Source organism: Lithobates pipiens, unplaced genomic scaffold (assembly GCF_037356315.1).
Source record: "Lithobates pipiens isolate NorthernLeopardFrog02 unplaced genomic scaffold, aLitPip1_a1.2 Scaffold_8, whole genome shotgun sequence".
Classification (NCBI taxonomy): Eukaryota; Metazoa; Chordata; class Amphibia; order Anura; family Ranidae; genus Lithobates; species Lithobates pipiens.
Window position 1 is genome coordinate 278,616,749 of NW_027507903.1, and position 23,906 is coordinate 278,640,654.

Below are 23,906 nucleotides of genomic sequence, written 5' to 3' on the forward strand. Positions count from 1 at the left end.
CTTTATCATATCCACAGGAGCATATCTGTGCTGCATGGGATAGAAAACATAAAATATCTCAATCCTATTTTCTTTAATGGGTTGTCGGTTACATGTTTTCAGTTCAAACTGTAAATAGATTACTGACCCCTATAAAGGAGCAGACTGCTGTACCTTATTGCAATGAGGTTGATGGAGAAAGTGGAACATCTTTTGCTGTGCTCTGTCTCTGCCCAATGTTAGTTGTATATTGTATACGTTTTGAGTATTTGATTTGATGTTAACAAAGCACTCAAAATGTGGTAATCAAGTTCCACAGCCTTATGCCTAGTACGCAGGGGACAAATGTTGGGAGACATTGGCCTGTTCAATAAAAATAAAAAAAAGCCAACATTTGGCTCATGTGTATGTCAGCCAACCCAACAGAAGCCAGCCGAGCATACTGGAAAACCAGCAGCTAACTGGAGTGTTCTGGCAGGGGCGCAGTCCCCCTGTCAGAACACAACAGCTCAGCAGGGTAGATCCGATGTTAGTACAGTGGCTCCAACCGGAGCTGATGAAAAAAATGTGTACTAGACTTTAGTGTGAAAAGAATCTCATGGAGGATCAAGAAGTCAAACTGACCAGCTGTACATCAACATTTTGTTAATCTACTTTTGAGGTTCTGTTATTTTTACTACCATTATGATGTGTTTGTTTCTAATTTCCCATACCCATAGGGTGCTTTTATTACTAGTATTTTCCTTTCTCGCTGTGTATGCCTAGACCTGCAGCTGACGTTTGCTTGCACAGCCTAATCCATTTATTGCCATGATTTGTCCCCAGTGCTTGGGCTCGTGCATGGAAACCATATGTTAGACAGATGTTCTAAGGCTATTTCTGTCAGTGCTCTTTTCTCTTGTCTAACCTGACGAACAGTCACTTCAGTGGTGTTCTAGAAAAGGACAACGTCACTGGCACAAGCTGAACTACGAAAAGGCACATATATCAGTTTTAGTGTCTTAACCACCCTTGAGTTAGTTGTGTCTATTAAGGTAGACTCAATTTGACCCACATCCAGTTTCCTTCATAGTAAAAAATGAACACGCTTTTATCTAAAGAGTATTTTACTGCTTTTATGTAGTAAAAGTTGAGAGTATTAAGTTGATATGAAGCTGGCAGATCGAACCCTTACCTTATCATAGTAATATCGAAGGGCTCGACTCAACTTGTCATAGTTCATATTAGTTTTATTCTTCCGCAGTCCCCATAGCTTGGCCACTTCTTCTGCCTTGAGCAGCTTGAATTCTCCATCATTCGATGTCCAGCAGATGAGATGCTCATGTTTCTGATCGAGAAGCAATTGCAACAGAAACTGCCACAGAGTAATTGCACTCTCCATACCTACAAAACCCAAATGGCACTATTACATACAAAGACTACATCATATTGTCAGTGTGAGGCACTTTATTTTTAAAGGCTTTTTTTTTTTTTTATACTACACAAATATTTATCACTATACCACTGTCTAAACATGGTGATTTACTAAAGTATAAATTGAACCTGTGACCATCCAATCTTAAAGAAATATATAAACAAATAAATAAATCGGAATGCCTATAGCCAGCATAGGTTCACTTTACTACACATATCTGATAGGTATGACAATCCTGTCCTAATACAGAATATTTTTTAATGTGTATAATCAAGAATGCTCATATACTTCATTTTAGCCTTGGTTTTGGGTTTTAGAAATATAAAGTGGTTTTAAACTGCAGAATAGTATAAATATGGTGTGTAAAAGGGTCATAATTTTCCGATGGTAAGGTACAACCCTTACATCACACAAGCACTGATCAGAGAGGACAGACAACCATTCCATATGAAATAATGAGGGACCCCTTCACTGATACTACAGATGAGTACAAAGCCTTTTTATTAAATGCCACAAGGTGGCAGAAACATCCAGCCGCAGCCTATTATCCTCCCAGGTTCTCATTATAGAATTGTAGACCTGACTTGTAGAGCCATCGGAAAATTATGTTAAAAAAATAGAAACATACAAAAAAATATGAAAAATATAAAATCTACCGGAAGAATCTGTTAAGGATGCTAACACAGACTAACTCTTCTTGAGGTTTCTCTTCTGTTTTAAATGGAAATTCCAGCTCATACCATGTTTACAAAGACATGCCAGAATGCCCTTGTCATCTATGTACTGAATATTTGAATCTGTAAGGCATTACACACCCAGGATCCATTTGTATTGCTGTCAGGAGTCTTCAAATGTCAAACTTGCTCTTAGATATTAAATGTTTTATAGCTGTCTTGATAAAAAAAAAAAAAAAACGCAGCAAGGTATATCTGCTTTTAACTACATCAGGAATAGCAACTGTTTGCCATTTAAAAGCTAGACTAGTTTCTACTTTTCGATTATATGCCTATTTTTGGCAATCACGCTAGAATTTATAAAAGTATTTGTGAGGGTTAAACGTGTTTTGCTGGTTCTGTCTTACAAATAGCCTTTTTTTTTTTTTTTTCTTAGTTTTTTTTTTTTAAGGCAAAAATAAAGAAACATTTTAAAAGGCGCTTGTCCCAGATATGCCAAGTAATTAAAAATACAAGGCAAGAGTTACAAATATTTTTGTTGCATATGTTCTGATGCCACAAATATGCTGCTGTCGCACAATAAAAAAACACATTTACAAAATAAAACCATTTTTATGTTATAAAAGTTTGGGCCAAGAATAATGTAATGTAAATGAAGTGTAAGCGTACTATAACAATGGCTATGATGGGGGGGGGTATTTAGGCCCTAAATATTGTTTAAATAGGAGCCTACAATTTTTATTTTATTTTTTACTTTTAAGCAGTTTGCTGCAGCTATAGTTGGGATCACATCACAGACCTGTAAAAGTTTTTTTGTAAAAAAAAATCACACTTAATAGTGGCTACAACTGGCTGTAAGTGATTATTATTATAATTATTATATTTATAATAAACAATTTATATAGCACCAACAATTTGCACAATCCTTTATAACAAGGGTATTGAATTAAAATCCATGGAGGTCTGACCAGGAAAGTTTTCTTCCAGCAGGGGTCCAAATCACATTTTTTTTTTCAGCCCTCTCCTCCTATATCACAGTCCCTTACATCAGTGTCCCCAGTTCCCCCCACACATCACAGTCCCCCACTTCACATCAGTTTCCCATTCACAGTAGTGTTCTCAGGCCCCCTGCACATCACCCCCACTCCGCTTTTACAATAGTCTACTGAATCCCCTTCACATCACACATTCCATAGTACTGTCCTCTGCCCCCTTCACCTCCCTCCCTCACAGTACTGTCCTCTGCCCCCTTCACATCTCTCCTCCACAGTACTGTCCTCTGCCCCCTTCACCTCCCTCCCCCACAGTACTGTCCTCTGCCCCCTTCACCTCCCTCCCCCACAGAACTGTCCTCTGCCCCTTCACATCCCTCCCCCACAGTACTGTCCTCTGCCCCCTTCAAACCCCCCCCCCCCCCCACAGTACTGTCCTCTGCCCCCTTCACATCCCTCCCCCACAGTACTGTCCTCTGCCCCCTTCACATCCCCCCCCCCACAGTACTGCCCTCTGCTGACTTCACATCACCCCCAGCAGAACTGTGCCCCCTTGACACCATCTGTTTACATCAAACACCCACCCCACAACACTGCTCTCCACTCTACTGTTATAATAACAGCATTGGAGGGTTGGGGGGAAAAGCGGCATCTAAATGGTGTGAGCGCAGGTCCAGATGGAATAGTGGCTCGTTCTGGATAAATATAAGGAGGCAGTACCGTTACAATATAATTTAGGACAAGAAGGGGGGGGGGGGGGGGGGTTGGGAAGCTTACTGTCTAAAAAGGAAGCACAAGTGATAACTGTAGGGGATGAGTTAAGGTAACAGGTCAGGGTCAGTTTTTAGACAGAGGCTTCCCTGAATAATTGAATGGTCAAGGATCACCTAAAGGCACATAGAGCAAGAGATAGCCAGAGAGATTTGAGTAGGAAATTGCAGAGGATGAAAGAGACTCTGAAGGTGAACATGGGAGAAGGTCTTGAGTGAGAAGGAGATTAGTAATGTAGTTTGGGGTATAGTTGTAGCATTGTACATTAGTATTTTGAAATGCAGTCGTTTGCAAGCAGGAACCAGTGGATTAGCAGAGTGATGGTGGACACCAAGTGGTTGGTAAGGTGGATATATTTTTCAGCAGCATTCATGATGGACTGAAATGGGAATAACTTGTGTAAAGGGAAGCCACTATCAGTTTTTCTGCTGAGTTTTTCCTTCAGATTTACCAAAACCATGTAGTGTAAGGGCCTGCCTGATTGCATACACATTGAAACTCCTAAGGTTTGACCTCATATTATATGGTTTTGGTAAATCTGAAGGAAAAACTCAGCAGAAAAACTGATGGTGTGTATGGGGCAAAAGAGTTAAAGTAGTGGCTTGGTGGTGTCGTAGGTTAAGAGGCATAATTTGGAAATTTTACAGAGGTGAAGGTGACAAAATTTGCATAGTGATTAGATGTGGGGTCAAATGGAGAGATCACAGTCCTGGATTACACCCAACACACTGGCTTGATGGGAGGGACTAATCATTATGCTATTGATCTCAATGAAAATGTCAGGGAAGGGGGAGAATGGGAAAAGATTATGAGCTTTGATTTGATGTGACATCCATACTGATAGGTCAGTTATTAATTTAGCGATGCAGGAGAAGACAAAAAGGTGAGCAGAGGAGTAGAGAGAGATTCAGCGTCTGCTTTGATTGGCTCATATTTGCCAGTGAACTTCAGTCATGAAGTTGACAGCTAGTCCTGGTTGGGCACACACAGTGGAGGACAAATAAGCTCAATTAAACGTCCCAGAGGCTTGATTGAGATCCACCAGGATGTTCATAAAAGGTCTTGAAATGTAAACGTATCTGGTACTGGCCCTTGGTAGCTAGAAAAGCAGACTCGATAAATCTGTTTATAGTTAACACCAAAGGCCTAAGTTGCAAGCAAGTGCTTATATGTGGAAGCAGCATGCTGTATCAAAACAACTTTATGTAGTGCAGTCCTGCTGTACCCAACAGGAACTCCCAAATTACATTGTATGCAGCAATTAAATTAGAAGCAAGGTTACCTGGAATTTTCCCCCCACCCCCTTACTCAAAAAATAATAATAATATAAATATATATATATATATATATATATATATATATATATATATATATATATATATATATATATATATATATATATATATACACACAGTATCTCACAAGTTAGTACTCCCCCTTACATTTTTGTAAATATTTTATTATTTCATGTGACGACACTGAAGAAATTATGCTTTGCTCCAAAGTAGTGAATGTACAGCTCGTATAATAGTGCAAATTTGCTGTCCCCTCAACAAAAGTGAGTACACCCCTAAGTGAAAATGTCCAAATTGGGCCCAAAAGTGTCAATATTTTGTGTGGTCACAATTATTTTCCAGCACTGCCTTAATAAACCTCTTGGGCATTGAGTTCACCAGTGCTTCACAGGTTGCCACTGGAGTCCTTTTCCACTCCTTCATGTCGACATCACGGAGCTGGTGGATGTTAGAGACCTTGCACTCCTCCACCTTCCGTATGAGGATGCCCCACATATGCTCAATATGGTTTAGGTCTGGACATATGCTTGGCCAGTCCGTCACCTTTGCCCGCAGCTTCTTTAGCAAGGCAGTGCTCGTCTTGGAGGTGTTTGTCGTTATCATGTTGGAATACTGCCCTGCGACCCAGTCTCTGAAGGAAGAGGATCATTCTCTGCTTCAGTATGTCACAGTACATGTTGGCATTCATGGTTCCCTCAATGAACACCTGACCATGACACTCCCACCACCATGCTTGGCTGTAGGCAAGACACACTTGCCTTTGTACTCCTCCCCTGGTTGCCACCACACACGCTTTACACCATCTAAACCAAATATGTTTATCTTGGTCTCAGACCACAGGACATGGTTCCAGTAATCCATGTCCTTAGTCTGCTTGTTTTCAGCAAACTGTCTACGGGCTATCTTTTGCATCATCTTTAGAAGAGGCTTCCTTCTGGGTCGAGAGCCATGCAGACCAATTTGATGCAGTGTGTGGCGTATTGTCTGAGCACTGACAGGCTGACCCCTTCACTCCTTGAACCTCTGCAGCAATACTGGCAGCACTCATACATCTATTTCTCAACGACAAGCTCTGGATATGACGCTCGGCATGTGCACTGAACTTCTTTGGTCGACCATGGCGAGGCCTGTTCTCAGTGGAACCTGTCCTGTTAAACTGCTGTATGGTCTTGGCCACTGTGCTGCAGCTCAGTTTAAGGGTCTTGGCAATCTTCTTGTAGCCTAGGCCATCTTTATGTAGAGCAACAATTCTTTTTTTTTCTTTTCAGCTCCTCACAGAGTTCTTTGCCATGAGGTGCCATATTGAACCAGTAGTGAGTGAGAGCGATAATACCAAATTTAACACTCCTGCTCCCCATTCACACTTTGTAACACTAATGTGTTACATGACATTGGGGAGGGAAAATGGCAAATTGGGCCCAATTTGGACATTTTTTTTCCACTTAGGGGTGTACTCACTTTTATTGCCAGCGTTTAGAAATGAATGGCTGTGTGTTGAGTTATTTTGAGGGGGCAGCAAGTTGTCACATGAAAAGATATGTAATAAAATCTTTACAAAAATGTGAGGGGCGTACTCACTTATGTGAAAGACTGTGTGTGTGTGTGTTATATAAACAAACACACAGGTAGAAGAAATTTCAAGGAAGAAAAAGTTCAGAGTGTATTCATCCCACAGAGCCACCAGAGCATGCACTGGTTCCACTAGAGGAAGTCTTTACCTGGAGACAAACCTCCCCAATTTGTTTGTTGAATGTGGAAGATAGTAGGTCTAAATCCAGTGTCCCCCAACCGTGATACAGGTCCTAAAACACTTTCAATTGTTGGAATCATTGTCACAGACTCAGACATTGCTGCCTGAGATAGTCTGCCAGCCAAATGTTTATGCCTGGAATGTACATGACGGACAAGGCTGTAAATTAAAGTGGTTGTAAACCCTTACATATTACCCAGTGAAGTGAACAGCCTCAGCTGATACACAGAGATGAAACAAATCCTCCTACATAGGCTTCACTTGTCTGCAGTCTTCTCTTCCCTACACCCCTTCAAAAGGGTAGATCAAGTTAAAATTCTTCATCTATCAGAAGCACAGAGGAAGGGGTGGAGAGGCTGTAATTACAGTGTGTAAGAGCTGATTGATGGAAAAGAACGTACCCCCTTCACGCAGCAAAAGAACTGTGTTCTAAATAGACAAGCTCCATTCTGAGCTCCCTCGTGTCAGAAAAAGGTCTCAGAAGTGACTCATACTGATAAGAGAGGAGCGAAGCACCAGAAACAACACGTAGCGCTTTGGAGAGCGATAAGTAAACACTACAGATATATGTGCTTTGCTCAGATTCAATGACTGAGGTTTCTAACCACTTTAAGTTCTGCCCAGGGAAGTACATATGTGATCCACCTGTCTTGCTATGGCAGGACTTGTTTAACTGAATCTGGATCGGAAGTTTCTCCAGCAGGCTGGTCCAACACTGCAGAGACATCCAAATTGTTTAATGCTCCAGGATATTGATCAGAAGATAAGACTCCTCTGACAAGATACCCATGACTCCTCCCCAGCCTGGCAGACTAGCATCTACTGTGAGAATCTTTGAAAAGACAGGAGGGAAGAACTTCCCCCGATTCCAGAGCCATCAATCTAGGGTCAACGTGGACTTTTCTGCCAACCAAATTGGTGTGTACAGGGTCATGGCTTATCCCATGCCAGGATGTTAAATTGTAGGTGTCTGAAATGAAACTGGCCAAATGAGACTGACTAGAAAGAGGCCACCATCATGCCCAAAACTCTAATGCTAAGGTGGAAAGCTGGATGACTCCTGGACTGGAAAGCTTGAATCTGAGATGGGAAAATCTGAGGTTTCTGCTGTGGGAAAAAGACCCTGGCCTTAGCTGTGTCCAGGACTAGACTCAGATACTCCAAATAATGGTTGGTTCCAGGGCTGATTTCCTAAGGTTTAGAATCCATTTGAACCACTGTAATGTTCGGATAGTTGGAGATGAGTCTGCATCAACTATTCCCTCAACAGAAGTATGTTTAAGTATTCCACATTTAGGGTGCCATAAGAGCATATGGTTTGTTCTATAGCCAGATCCTTGGTTGAAACTGAAGGTGCAGATGGTAGGCCAGAAGGTCTCAGCCAGAAACTGGTAGAGCAGGGGCCCAAAGCAAAGAAAATGTTGGTGCGCTGGGAAATTGGGAACAAGCAGGTATGCCTGGTGAAAGGAGACGATGGCAGTCTTTGTTCAAATTCAAAAATTCTGCATAGAATCCACAAAGACAGAGCCTTGAGGTCCAAGATGGGTCACATGGCCCTTTTGGATTTGAGAATTTATGAACAGGTTGAACTAAAATCCTTGACACTGTTTTTCCATACAAACTAGGGCAGTGATGCCTTGATCCAAAAGACCTTTAGTAGTAAGAACAGTGTTCTATAACTGGCTGTCAGCTGCTTAGAATTTGGATCCCTATGGACAAGTGTATTCTTTACTAGAATGGTGGTCACTTTAGGGAACTCACACTGCTGCATCCACAGTGGGGATAGCCCTCTTTTGTACAAGGCTTGTCAGGTGTTTGCAATCTCCATGAAGAAAAAGTTGAAACCGTGAGTGCAATGAAAACCTTTTCACAGCTGTAGGGACTCTAAATTATCCAAGACTGGAAAAAACACTGTTGGAAGCAATGGCTGATCATCTAGTTTCAAAGTGATGCGCACCGCATCAAAGAGCCAAAATGGTCTTCTTTTATTTGAGAATAATAGCCGAGGACTGTGACTCCTTCAGGATAAGCTCATCTGGCAAAGACTGGAGTGACTCATAATCAGAAAAAGTCTGCGCCGTGGATGACTCAGAAGTTGATAAAGCTGCGAGCAGAATCTGCAAGGGAGCATGCTTGGGGCCTATACGATCAGAGTCTGCAAATAACTGGGTAATTTGAGCCATAGTGTCTTGCATTAACGTAGTAAAAAACCTCACGCAAGAGGGCAGCGTAACTGGTTGCACACAACAGAGCAAACGAGTCCTCCAATGACAGAAAAACATGAGGATAGATTGTTGTTTGCATACAATGGTCATCTGTATTTGGTGCAGCAACAACATTAGCCAGTAGATGGCAGTGTTTACAAGTTTGTAGCTACATCTATGATAAAACTCTTTTCTCTGTATCAAAAAGTTTTTCCTGTCTATAATAGTTAAGCAGCAGATAAACCACATGGGGGGCTGTTCACTGTCTGTTCTGTATGGCTATATACAGAATTTCTAACAGGTTATGGGCCCAGGCATAGCCGCAACACCCAAAGAAAAGCTGAGAATCCAGTCATAGCCAGCTACAGCAAGTGCAACATACAGCAACAGAAAGAAAACTAAAAGGTTAACAGAAAATGGTCAGTAACATAGCTGCAACAAAGCTTCCATTTGCAAACCTGACAAACCAGAACTACCAATCTTGGAAATTCAAGATGAAAATGCTTCTAATAAGAGAAGGTATGTGGAAATGTAGAAATTCAAGCCACATCACCTTCTGACGAGTGGATAGAGAAAGATCAGAAAGCTCAGAGCTAGCGTAGAACATGATTAAATCATACATGTATGTAAGCATGAAACTGCTAAAGAAATTTGGGAAATATTACAAAAGGTGCATGGAAGAGCTAATCTCAGAAATAAACTGTATTTCATTAGAAAGCTATACCAAACTAAGCTGATGAAAGGCCAGGATATGCAGGATTACATAAGGTACACCTTGAAATGGTTGAACACCTGAGATGTATAGAAGAAATAAGATTTTCATGTCAGATCACTATTACTCAGTGGCTTACCAGAAAGTTATGAAACATTTGTCACAGCACTTGATGCACGTTCAGATGATGAACTGGCATTGGAATATATTCAGAGCAAGCTTGTGGATGAATATAAGCATAAAACAGCAATAATAGTGGTGGTGCTTCTGTCACAGAGTCTGCATTAAAGATGAAAAGTAGGAATAAAAACAGTAACCTGCAGTAAGAAACACGTGAATGTTTTGTGTGCAAGAAAGAAGGTAATTTAAAAGCAGATTGCAGAATCTGGAAAGTTGGAATGCAAAAACAAACTAAACGTCAAAAGTGTGAAGAAACTGATTTATAGAACTAGGATCTGAAGTGGGACAAATATAAGGAGTAGTTCTTGAGTAGGACCTCATGATCCCCATGAAGAAGTCACATGACGTAACGCGTAGGGATTGGCCAGAGGACGAACCGGAAGTAGAGTAAGGCGGGAGGAAGTTGTCATTATACCCTCTTCCTGATTGTGCTTGTTTTTGCAATTAAAATGTGAGAGTCTTTTCTGCTTTTTAATAAATCTACCTGCCGTTTTTTAAACTACTACACTATGGAAGTCTCCTGTTTCTCTCTCTCCCCCTCCTCTCTCTTATTTTGAGCCATACACTGTGAAATAGAAGTGAAGATCCATTTCACCTATTCTGGAAGCTGGGACTGGCCCTCTAGTGGCGGAATTGTATCATTGCATCCCTCCTTTGGATTTCCTGATGGCTATTATTTATTATTTATGAATGAAATAAGAGAATCCTGGAGTTTGTTTGATTTGCTTATTCACTTCGTTTAAAGGTGAGAGTTCTGGGAGCCTTGAGTAGCGGACATTTTATTATTGTTCTATCATTAAACCTTTTTTCCATTTTTTTATATATTTTTGATATATTTTTATGCGTGCTGTTTTTTGGACTATATTTTTTTTCACGGCATTGTATGTATGCACATATTTATATTATTTTGAATTTGTGTATTTTATTTGAGTGGCACGATTTGCGCAGGACCCACCCCTTTATATTCATTATTTGATAGTTTGTGCTCACTATTTTGTCCTGCTGCATTTTTTAGTTAGCATTTGCACTTTATATCACTCAGGCTCTTTTTCACAGCATCTGTGTTTCATTAAATCTGATTTTGGATTTTGTTCCACTTTAGTCACTTATTACCACTTAGCGGCGCGAAGGCTGACCACTTTTAGTTCTTGAGTAGGGGTGTTTGAATATAATAGTAATTTGTATTTTGTGCAACAACTGCATCAGCCAGTAGATTGCAGTGTTTATAAGTTTGTAGCTGCATGTCTTTTCTCCATATAAAAAAAGTTACTGCTGCCTGTCTGCAGTTAAGCAGCAGATAAACCACATGTGAACTGTGCACTGTCTGTTCTGTTGGGTCATATACAGAATTTCTAACAGTTACACTATCAGTAGGCATGCTGCAAGCAGCCTCTGAGCCATTAGAGTGTGAGCTGGGGGCAACCTTGCAGTAGGACTGTCCCCCGAGCCTTGTGTCTTTAATCAAATATGTTGCAAGCACGTGGCGGTAAGGCAGCGTAAGGGCCCAGCGTACAAGGCAGGGTCTGTGGTATTCACAAAACCCAAATAGCTAGGAACAGATGAAGATCCAATGGCCATAGGTAACCAAAGACAGTGTAGGTGAGCAAGAACAGATCCCACGTGGCTCTTTGCAAGCAGGAGCAGCAGTGATAAATTGCTTACTCAGTGCTGTATGGCAGGAAAGAGCGCATGGAGTGAACATATGCCACTCCACACAACGTTAGTCCCTTGCACAGTGCAAACTGCAGTGGGGGGGGGGGTATTTAAAGGCGACAATTGTAAATAAGGTATTTTCTGGTGCTCAGCTAGACTGGCCTACTCACGGAGAAAGTACTGAAAGCAATGCCAGCAGCTCTGCACCTGGAAAACACTTTTTGGATTACTTGTTACCAGATTCTGGAAAGCATCCTACACAGAACCCAGTGCCTGAAGGTCACTTCCAGTCTAGCCCCACAAGGTCCAGACCACCATAATCTGTACATGGCACTTTAAAGGCTAGTCTGAGGAAAGCAGCACCAGCTGGCTGCAAGTGATGAGACCAGCTTTATCAATATCGTAGAGAAGCGTAACAGCTCAAAAAAAAAAAAAAGTATAACAATATAATGACCTTGCACATAAATTAGCTTACAATGTACTGTCAACCTTTAGTTATCTGTGGTTGCCTGTTAGATGTGAACCCACTGTGTGATAACCGGTTTAGTTTTAGTTCCTGTATTTCTGTACGTTACAGGCAGGAAACCGGAAAACAGACCACAGGAAATCTATACATTTGCTCCAGTCTGGAATCACAACTCTGCACTTCTTCCTGTCCCAGGCAATGCAGTTGTCTTTAATACGTTGGGTTACAAAATGGTGAGGGATTGTGAACATCTAAATGAAATGAGAGCAAGAAACCCATTGTTTAATCGTATACTGTACATTAAGGGGAAATTAACACTGGAGCGGACAGAGTCTGGAGCAGCTGTGCATGGCAACCAATCACCTTTTATCATTATTTTTCAAAGCTTAACTGAACAAGCTGAAGCTAGAAGCTTATTGGTTACTATGCTCAGCTGTTCCAGATTCTGCCTGCTCCAGTTTTAGTAAATTCCCCCCATTGCATACAAAGTTTAAACCTCTTTTCATGGGAATTTATTAAAACAGCAGTTCATTTGCAAGCAAATATCGCATAGTTTGCTATGTAGACCAAATCTGGGGTGTCATGGTTATTGAACGAAAGGTTTTCGATATCAAGCTTCTGTTTATGCCATCTATTTTTCTCTAAGCCCTTGTACACACGGTCGGACATTCTGACAACCAAATCCGTCGGATTTTGTCCGAAACTGTTGCATACACACGGTCGGACAAAGTTGTCCTGAAACAGAACGTGATGACATTATTTCGTTACGACGGGACTACGTTCACGCTAATAGCCAATAGCTTTGGTGTAGGAATTTGATCTGAGCATGTGTGGCACTTTGTCCGATCGGAATTCTCTACACATGATCGGAGTATGTCCGATCGGAGCATTTTGTCAGAAAATTTTACCAACAAGTTGGAAAACTTGGTCCGTCGGATACTCCGATGGAGACCACACACAGTCCGATGGAGACCACACACAGACGGACCGTGTACAAGTGCGTACAGTTTCTAATGTATATTAATGTTTAGAAATGTTGTCTATAGTTTTCTCTGTAGAGTAAAATATATTATCAACATTATTTATTTAAAAATCCTGATTACTCAGTCATTTGTAAATTACTTTGCATTTCAGCAGTAATTATGTATCTAAAGAACTTGGGGAATACACAATAACAACATAATGACGCTGATCTTTCCATATCCAGGCATTTTAATGTTTCCGCCCAGAGCATCCTCCGAGCTTCTATTGTACTCAAGCTGTAAAAATGTTCTAAATCCGGACTTCCTCCTATTATGTTTCTGAGGCGTCTTGCTGGGAAAGCAAAACAAGGTAGGAATTCCTGCAGCACCACCCAGTGGAAAATATAAGGAAGGTCCAATGTACAGCCAAACACTGACATCTAATACAACAGAATAGGTATTCTAATATGAACCAATAAGAACCAATAAGAGAAAGACACACAGTACTGGATGCAAAGAAAATAGGCTTCATCTATCAAAGTGTCAGAAGGGACAGTATTCAGCATTACTCTACCAACTATCCAATTCAAACTTTCATTCTCATCCTGTTTCCAGTGCATGTTCGAAGACCAAGCTTAAAAAAGTATTCCCACTTTTGCAGTTAAATTTGAGTAAACCCCATTATATGTTTATCTGTTTTCAGTCACACAGCCTACCTAAAAATGTCTTTTTTTTTTTTTACCTTTCAGATATTTTCTAGGAGAAGGTGTCATGGCTGACTGCAAGAATTTCTCAAGAAAATCCCTGATCTGTCCCCAAAGTCGGAGAGCTTTCTCTTATTAACATGCAATAAGGAAGCCCAGTGTGTATATGCAGTAAAACATGCTTGTTATACTCAATGTGGAACCTAAGGGGTTACTCTTCTGCATTGTGTAAAAAGCCTGTTCAATCCTGCTTGCACAGATCCTCCACTTCTTCCACTGACTCCAAAACTTGTCCCGATAAGACAGAGTTACTGGAGTCAGGCTGCACATGCTCAGTTCTACAGTTCCAAAACCACCTCCTTATAGAACAGAGGCTAGGGGACAAAATGCACATGCTCAAGTTTGGTGTGTATTGCTAAAGAGTTTTTTTTTTTTCTTGGGAGAGTGCATGTGATCAGCACAAGGCCAATTAACACTGGCCACACAGAGGGTCAGGGGTCCTGCAGCCTTATAGGACAGTCAGAGCAGAATGAAAACTCCTCCTCCTTAACCAGACTTTGATAGAAGTCACATGACTTCTCTAACTGCTGATGAAAAAAGGTATTTAGCAGTTTATATTTACTAAAACAAATGCATTTCCATGTTCTGTGTACTGTAGGAGACCAGATATAGTAAATGCAGCGTCCTGGGTTTAGTAAGACTTTAACCCTTTGTTAAGACAGACGGTTTTCAAATCTAGTTTAGAACTCATGAAATGTAATCAGCTAGCACAGTACAGACAGTGTTAATTATGGCAAACATAGCCATCAAATCACTGAAGACAAACTGATAGACCTTATTAGACTGTTCACAGGTATATGTGCAAAATATAAAGAAAAGCCCATTTAAATGTATTTTAAATAGTGCTAGTATTGGTATCGGAATTTTGTATTTTACGCTAACACAGCAAAAAATGGAAGACTGACAAAAACCTAAAAGATAGGGGTTTTAATTCTTCCATATTCCATTAAAAAAAAAAAGGTTTGCCTAATCTTACATTTTAAATAGAGACACCCGAAGTTTGTGGACTTGGCCAAAACCCTTCCTTGTTCCCTTTATGCACTTATTTACCAGTGAGGCCATTCATCGCACTCACTGGCCAAAACTTATAGCACAGGAAGGGATGGAACCAAAGGGTCAATTCACTAACGTTTATCACATGCAATAATGCCACATGACTCGTTTGCATAAATTATTGCATGTGTCAAATTAGGTCCGATTGATTGAACCAAAACAATAAAGATTTTGCGGTATTTACCACAAAATAAAAATGTGACGGTAAAAATATTTTAAAAAGCTCTTATGTCCAATTCACAAATGGACCAGAGAGTTTAAAAAAAATGCGGTATTTACCACCAGTATCACATGCAGTATTTGTCAAAAACAGAGGTGGGCTCGCTCCCCCCCCCCCCACCCCCCCGCACTGTTTTTGACAAATAGCTGGTTGCTAAGGAGCAGACAGCTGAATGTAAAAGACAATAAAAGCCCCCACTGCCCCAAAGCACCCCCCCCCTATCCCCCCATATGTTGAGGGTATGTGTCCTGGTATGGTTCAGGAGAGGGCACTTGCTTGTCTCCCCCCCCCCCCCCTTTCCTGACCTGCCAGACTGCATGCTTGGATAAGGGAGGGACTCCACTCTGCTTTTTTTTTTTTTTTACATTTTGGCATGAAGCTGTTCTTTTTCATCATTTTTAATTGTCGGCGTGTTTTTTTTTTACATTGAGCTGTCAGCAGGAACCCACTGACAGCTGATGAGTCATTTGTTGTTAAGGACGTGGCGCCCAGCTTCCCTACCCACTCCTTAGCTCCCAGTTCAATGCAGTAAATTACTGCATTAAATAATGCGGTAATTACTGCTAAATCATATACCGCATTCGGTATTTAATGCAATATTCTTACTGAATTGAACTTTCACAACTGATTTACCGCATGTGTTATTTTAAAGCATTTTATTTGTCGTTATTTAACTCTTAGTGAATTGACCCCTGTGCACCTTGAATCTGGTTAAGAGGCTCCTGGGTTGACTGGAAAATTGCTCCATAAAAAATAGAGTATAGATTTGTTTTAAATTCTGATATTAAAGCCGGGTACAGGCGAGAAGGAGGCCGAGAATGCTGGAAAACCAGCATCCAACCGACTCCCGATCAGCACTCTCAGCCAATGGAAGATTCTTGCACGGTTAGTACAGCAACTCCAACTGGAGCTGGCAGTTTTTTTTTTTTTTTTTTCGTTTAACCCTTGGGGTTGAACAAAAAAAAGACAAATAGTGTCTACCCGGCTTTACAAGTATGTCAGGTAAAAAATAAACCACAGCAGAAAAAACTCGGACACTCAGTGAACGTCTCTTATCACTCTTTATTGGCTACATAATGTAAATACAGTATATAGAAATGGACGCGTTTCGACTATTGCAGCCATCCTCAAAAAACAAACCCATAAGCGATACACTTAAATACATCTAATTTCCCATATTTTATTTTTTGTGGACTGAAATTGCAAGAACTGGTGCCAGCCTTGCCCAATTGTCTGTTAAACTAGTGACTCCCCCATGCTTCTCAGCTCTACAGCATAAGGACTAATTGTTCTGTAGTTCAAGATAACAACCAGGAAACAATATATTCCAATAGTATATTTAACTGACCAAAATAACAAATTAGAGATGTTGCTCGTTTAAGGCTATTCTGTTTTTTTTTTTGCCAACTTCAGAGCTGTTTATTGGGAAAAGGAAGGAGAAGGTACATGCTTCACCTGAGGTTACCTTTTCTTCACTAACTGACCTCAAACAAGTTAGCAGGTTGAGAGTCTCCACTTGTGAAATATCTGTTGCAGGTTAATGACCCACTAGAAAGATGAGCAAGTACGAGGTCTCCATGGTTTGTACTAGTAGAAACAAATCAGAAAGGAATGTGCATAGAAACCCTCCTTATGTACTGATCAAGGTAAGATGTGTTCACAGACTTTCATAGACAGCTGGTGCTCATTAAAGCAAAAATCACGCCAAAACGTTTTTTTTTTTACATTTCAAACAGAATAGCAATTGACAGAACCTTGCTTAGGTTCTTCTTTTGCTGTCTGTGTCTGCATTGGGGTGATTTCTCCTCACTGCTAGGTGGCACCAGTCACTGACACAGGAAGTGAAGTGTAATCTCTATTCTAAAAAGGTGTACATGCTGTCTGTTCCTTTTGGGGACCTTCCCCTCATTTCCTGTTCTAGGTGGCTCCAATCAGCTGAACAGGAAATGAGGGGATACCTTCCAACAATGGGAACAGAAAATAAAAAAAACATAGCAGAGCTTGCAGACATTCCTAGGTTAGGGAGACAATATTGAAAGGGACACAACAGCCCTTTACCATGCTACAGCGTACATCTTAATAACATCCTATTTGTAACCTTGCAACTAAAGAATGTACTTTTTATCTATCAGGTCTGAAAAGTGTTAGGAGTTTGCTGTGCTGCAAAAGTAGTCCAATCCTGTTTATATTCTAAATCCAAAAACAAAAATGTAATACATTGCAGCTAATAGTTCATAGATGCAGTGGCTGAATTTTCTTTAATCAGGGTTGATTGTGTGTGGCTCACAGACGGGGTCCGGTGAGTGCTTACTCACCATTGCAGGTCCAATTCCAGCCCGTATTTTGGCCTAAATTCAGACCTGAAACGGACCAAACGACCCACAGCAGTTTTCTGCAAAACGCACCGGACCTGCTGTGGAGATATGTGAACCCGGTTCCATAGAGAGGCGGCCAATATCTCCTGCTATTGCAAGCTGGATGCAGAGATGCCGCATCCAATTAGCAATGGTGTGAACCCAGCCTTAAGGAATCAATGTTTACTAGACGTGCACACTGAAATATTTTGTTTTGGAATTTTGTTTTCGTCCGAAAAATACATTTATTTAGTTACTCCCAAAATTAGTTTTTATTTGTTTTGTTTTTCGTTAAAAATTGCATTCATCAGAAAATTCTAATTAAGATCAAATCTGTCATTGAAGGCTTATGGTGTCTGTCGAATGTTCAAAGAAGATTGGACGGAGCAGCTAAACTGTATGACTCCGTATAGTTTAGCTGCTCCGTCAAATCTTCTTAGAACTTTCGACAGACACCATAAGCCAAAGATTCAACGTTTGTATGTTTTTCGCTGCTTTGTCGAATCTTTGTTGTTCATCTTGAATGTATATAGTTCAAACAGAAAATGGACTGGTGATAGTGATTACTGATCAGACCGGTAACAAGATAGGGAATATAGAATCTATAATAATAATAAATCCCCCCCCCCCCCACAACACTAGCAACACTACTATCACTATCAAGTTCACAACACTAACACAATAGCAGCAGATTATTATGAAAAAGTTAAGATGAACTATAGCTTGCTTCACTATTGTTCTGCTGCTGTGCTTATGCTTAATTGCTAAATAATTTAGGTTCTCTGACAAACGGACCAGCTAAGATTGACTGTCTTCTGAAATGATTCAGTGTGTGTGTGTGTCTCTCTGCTAGCAATCATAAGTGAAAGTAAGTTGGCTGTACGTGTGTATTTAGTTCTAGCTATTTTACTGCTCCCCCTCTTTGGTTACAATCAGCAAATGCATTCGGATGAAAATGAATGCACATGTCTAATGTTTACTCACACTACACCTATGGAGAAGCAATGGTGTCATTTCAGGTTGATCAGTCCTGATTTATACTTCAGGCTAACGTGGGGATGTCTGCATGATCAACCTGTGAACACAGACTAAGAAGGAGTGGGCCCCACATCATTATAGGGGTGAATGAACAGGAAGTCACCAGGAGAAGCATGTTTACATCAAAGAACAAGAAAACATTTCAAAGAAAATATTTAAAAATTGCTATTTAAATAGTAGTAAACCTAGGCAAGATATTTAGTTATACTATAGTGTGTGGTTCTTATTTGTATCTTCAGCCTGTAGGTCTCAGTTCAATTTAAAAGGGACTTGTGAGGGCAGAAATAAGGAAGTTGCAACTACTGTCATGCAGTAAATGAAAACACTTATCATAAGTAAAAAAGGCTTGTTAAATCCCTCAGGAGTCCCATGACAGTCTTTGTCCCTGTTAAAACGTGATGTTGTTTAGAATACCCTTATGGGGTAGTATTTTGTTGCTGAAGGTCTATTGTTGCTGGGGTTGGGAAAATCTATTGTTGGAATTTTTTGCTGCTGTCAGTTTATTAATGCTGTGGGTTTTTTTTTTCTGGGGGTCTATTGTTGCTGGAGGGGATCTGTTACTAGAGGGGGGTCTACTGTTGCTGGGGGATCTATTGTTGCTGGGAGATCTGTTGTGGTTGGAGGGATCTATTGTTGCTAGGGGTGATCTGTTCCTGGCTGTGGAGGATCGTGCTGTGGTTGGTAAGGGATGGAGACAAGGGTGAAGCAGAGAGGCCTGGCACCTATTCTCTGAGAAAAAAAGCCCTGCACACGTTAATACAGCTCTGCATTCATCAAAACATCATTAAATGTATTATTTTAAATGTAAGCATAAGCGCAAATCAGTCCATTGCACGCTCCCCGGACCGCAACAATATTCTATGATGCAATACTAGTCAGTAGCAGTGTGCAAAAGGACATTTGATTTGAAAGAATAAATCACCTCTAATGCTGGGTGTCTTATGGGGTTGGGAAAGCTGCTACAATCTGTAAAACTATTTGTTTCAAATTCTACACAATCTTGAGGCACTCACTTCTAAAATAAAAAAAATAAATTAAATGGTTGACTGAAAAAAGGTTGAGAAAAACTGGCTTAGTTGTAAGGTTACAGTGGTAATACTACCAAATACATTTACCCTCCTAGGCTTCCTTGTGCTGCCTCTCAATACTTCAGTCCTTCCATACCCTTATGCCCCGTACACACGATAGCACATTCCGACAACAAAATCCATGGGATTTTTTCAGACGGTTGTTGGCTCACAATTGTCTTGCATACACTCGGTCACACAATGTTCTCAGAAATTCTGAACGTCAAGAACGCGGTGACGTACGACGAGCTGAGAAAATTTAAGTTCAATAGCCAGTGCAGCTCTTCTGCCTGATTCCGAGCATGCGTGGAACTTTGTGCATCGATATTGTGTATGCACGAGATCGGAATTTCCGACAACGGATTTTGTTGTCGGAAAATGTGAGATCCAAATCTCAAATTTTGTGTGTCGGAAATTCAGACGCAAAATATCTGATGGAGCCTACATACGGTTGGAAATTTTTGACAAAAAGCTCCCATCAAACCTTTTCAAGTATTTTGTAAACACGCACAAGATCACACTTTTTTTTGCATGTGAAACACACTTCTGTCACATTTGCAGTGCCATACATTATCAGTGACGGCCCAAATGCATCGAGCTAATGTGCATTTTACCACACACAACAACCTGGCCAAATTTGTGCAAGGCTCAACACAGCAATAAGTTACATGAGCTACTTTGCTACGCGTAGAGCAGCCCATTGATGTGAATGGGTAGTGCAGAGAAGGGCAAACAAACTGATAAGAGGCATGGAGGAAATCAGCTATGAGTAAAAATTATAGGAACTGAATTTATTCTCTCTCGAGAAGAGGAAATTAAGAGGGATATGATTAACATGTATAAATACATAAGTGGTCCGTATAGTGAACTTGGTGTTGAGTTATTCACTTTAAGTTCATCAGAGAGGATAAGGGGGCCTCTTTACTTCTAGAGGAAGATAGATTTAATCTACAAATATGGAAGGGTTTCTTTCCATATTTGAAGTAAGTTGTGGAAATGTGGAATAGATTCCCTGAAGAGCTGGTTCTGGCCAGCTCAATAGATTGTTTTAAAAAAAAATGGATTCTTTCCTAAATGTACATAAAATAACTGGGTACTAAGATTTATAGGTAAAGCTGATCCAGGGAATATCCGATTGCCTCTCAGGGATCAGGAAGGACATTTTTCCCCTGCTGGGGCAAATTGGATCATGCTTTGTTGGGGGTTTTATTTGCCTTCCTCTGGATCAACCGTGGGTGAAGGATTGTGTACCGTATATACTCGAGTATAAGCCGAGATTTTCAGCCTCTTTTTTGAGGCTGAAAGTGCCCCCCTCGGCTTATACTCGAGTCATCGCTGTCTGCCCGCTCGATCAGCGTGTCGAGCAGACAGACAGCGGCCATTCTGATTCAAAAGCCGCGCCTCCGGCTCCCCCTTCGCCTGTGATAGGCGGAACACTGAATTTCCCAGCAGCCTGTGTTCCGCCTATCACGGACTTCGTATCATCCTCGTACTACGGACGAGGATGATACGACGTCTGTGATAGGCGGAACACAGGCTGCTGGGAAATTCAGTGTTCCGCCTATCACAGGCGAAGGCGGCGGCGCAGCTTTTGAATTTTACAATGGCCGCCGACGAACGAAGAGGGCACGGGACGGAGGCAAGGCACAGGACGGCACGGCACGGGACGGGACGGGACGGGACCGGAGGCAAGGCACGGCGGCGAGGCACGGCGGCGAGGCACGGCGGCGAGGCACGGAGGCAAGGAGGCTCGGCACGGGACGGAGGCTCGGGACAAAGGCTCAGGACACAGGTAGGCTGGACACACACACACACACACACACACACACACACACACACACACACACACACACACACACGGATACACACACACACACAGGGATGGATGGATGGATGGAGACACACACACACAGGGATGGACGGACACACAGGGATGGACGGACACACAGGGATGGACGGACACACAGGGATGGACGGACACACACACAGGGATGGACAGGCATGTCTTACCCTCGGCTTATACACGAGTCAATAAGTTTGCCAGTTTTTTTGGGGGTAAATTGGGGGCCTCGGCTTATATTCGGGTCGGCCTATACTCGAGTATATACGGTATATGAGATTGTACAATTTTTTTGTTTTACATTTTATTGGTTGAACTAGATAGACTTGTGTCTTTTTTAAACCAGACTATGTAACTATTTGTGCCGTGCGAAAATGCACATTTGCAGTACGCTAGGTGTGAGTTGAGCCTTAGTATCCTGTATATAGATCAGACACAAACACGAAAGGCATGCCAGGATTGGGGTCGTAATGAATGAGATCGTTTTCCCACTCTGTCTGTACACCTAGAACTCATGACTAGAAGAGTTAGGCAAACATCTCTGCTGGCAGTTAGTTCTAGGTGAATGGGCTCAGAGTAGTTGAACTGTAAATACCCAGTACACTATTCTACCAAAGAAAATACCTAGACTTGCAGAGGCAACAACAACATAGGCCCAGTTGGGTGTCATTGGTAGGCAGTTTGGAAACCTGTCATTCCAGCCCATAGTCTTTCTGGTCTATGCAGAAATCTGTCCATGAATTAACATGTAAACTGAAATTCAAACACATCAAAATTTGCTTTGGTCAGGTTGAAACTGATTATGAATCATTAATATGTTTCTAATAAAAATTCTTACTTTATTTTATTGCATGTTAATTTAGATGTTGAGGTAGAAAATTCTAAATGGAAACAAATTCTTACACCTGCAAAGTAGTGACCTCAGTATTTTGGAAAAACAACTTCATCAGGTTTTATAGAGTGCTGGATTAAGTGGATTTCAGAAATACACAGTGTAGATGTGTGGATATCTTTCTTAAGATAGAAAAAAAGCCAAATAATATGAAGTGCAATTTATAGAAAGCATCTGGTGTGCAGTGTGGACCAATGGGAATATCTGTATACCTTCTAGTGAGGCTACATATTTGCTATCATTTTTTTTAATTTTATTTTTTAAAGAGCCAGACATTATACTTCAATAGCGATTTTGTTTTAGTGTGGGTTAAACTTCAATCAACTTTTCTAAACTATCTACCTCCATATCCACTTTGAATATGCTGCTATAAAGACCATTAAAATCCATGAGATGTATTAACCACTTGCTTACTGGGCACTTAAACACCCTTCCTGCCCAGACCAATTTTCAGCTTTCGGTGCTCTCACACTTTGAATGACAATTACTCAGTCATGCAACACTGTACCCATATTCATTTTTTGTCCTTTTTTTCCGACAAATAGAGCTTTCTTTTGGTGGTATTTGGTCACCTCTGGGGTTTTTATTTTTTGCGCTATAAATGAAAAAAGACCGAAAATTTTGAAAAAAAACTCAAATTTCTTTGTTTCTGTGACAGAATTATGCAAATTATTAATTTTTCTTCATAAATTTTGGCCACAATTTATACTGCTACATATCTTTGGTAAAAATAACCCAAATTAGTGGATATTATTTGGTCTTTGTGAAAGTTAGAGAGTCTACAAGCTGTGGTGCGAATCGCACAAAATTGATCACATCTGATGTACTGGTGGCCTATCATTTCTTGTGACCCGAACAAGTCAGGAAAGTACAAATACCCCCCAAATGACCCCTTTTTGGAAAGTAGACATTCCAAGGTATTTAGTAAGAGGCATGGTGAGCTTTTTGATGTTGTCATTTTTTTCCCACAATTCTTTGCAAAATTAAGATTTTTCATTTTTTTTATTTTTCTCCACAAAATTGTCATTGTAATAGGTTATTTCTCTCACATGGCATGTGTATACCACAAATGACACCCCCAAAAAAATTCTGCTACTCCTCCTGAGTATTACAATACCACATGTGTGGGACTTTTTCACAGCCTGGCCACATAGAGAGGCCCAACATGCAGGGAGCGCCATCATGTGTTCTATGAACATAAATTACACATCTAACTTGTTGACTACTTATTACACTTTTGAAGCACCAGGACAATGACACGTGACACTGATGACAGATGGCACTGATACGTGGAAAGGATGACACTTATACGTGGCACTGATGACAGATGGCACTAATATGTGGCACTGATGACACGTGGCACTAATACGTGGCACTGATGACACGTGGCACTAATACGTGGCACTAATACGTGCCACCGATGATAGATGGCACTAATACATGGCACCGATGACGCGTGACACTGATGACAGATGGCACTGATAAGTGGCATTGATGACATGTGACACTGACAACAGATGGCACGTGACACTGACAGGTGGCACTGATGACAAATGGCACTGATACGTGGCACTGATGACAGATGGCACTATATGGCACTGATGACACGTGGCACTGATGACAGAT

At 41.0% G+C, this 23,906-nt stretch overlaps 1 protein-coding gene across 1 annotated transcript in view; it reads right to left on the reverse strand.

Annotated features, from left to right (window-relative positions):
• Positions 1–23,906, reverse strand: part of ELK3 (ETS transcription factor ELK3) — a 61,949-nt gene that overhangs the window by 13,625 nt on the left and 24,418 nt on the right. The window contains exon 2 of the mRNA XM_077472068.1: positions 1,154–1,362. Coding sequence (XP_077328194.1) covers positions 1,154–1,360 — 207 coding nt within the window. The 5' untranslated portion in view covers positions 1,361–1,362. The remainder of the gene's footprint in view (positions 1–1,153; positions 1,363–23,906) is intronic.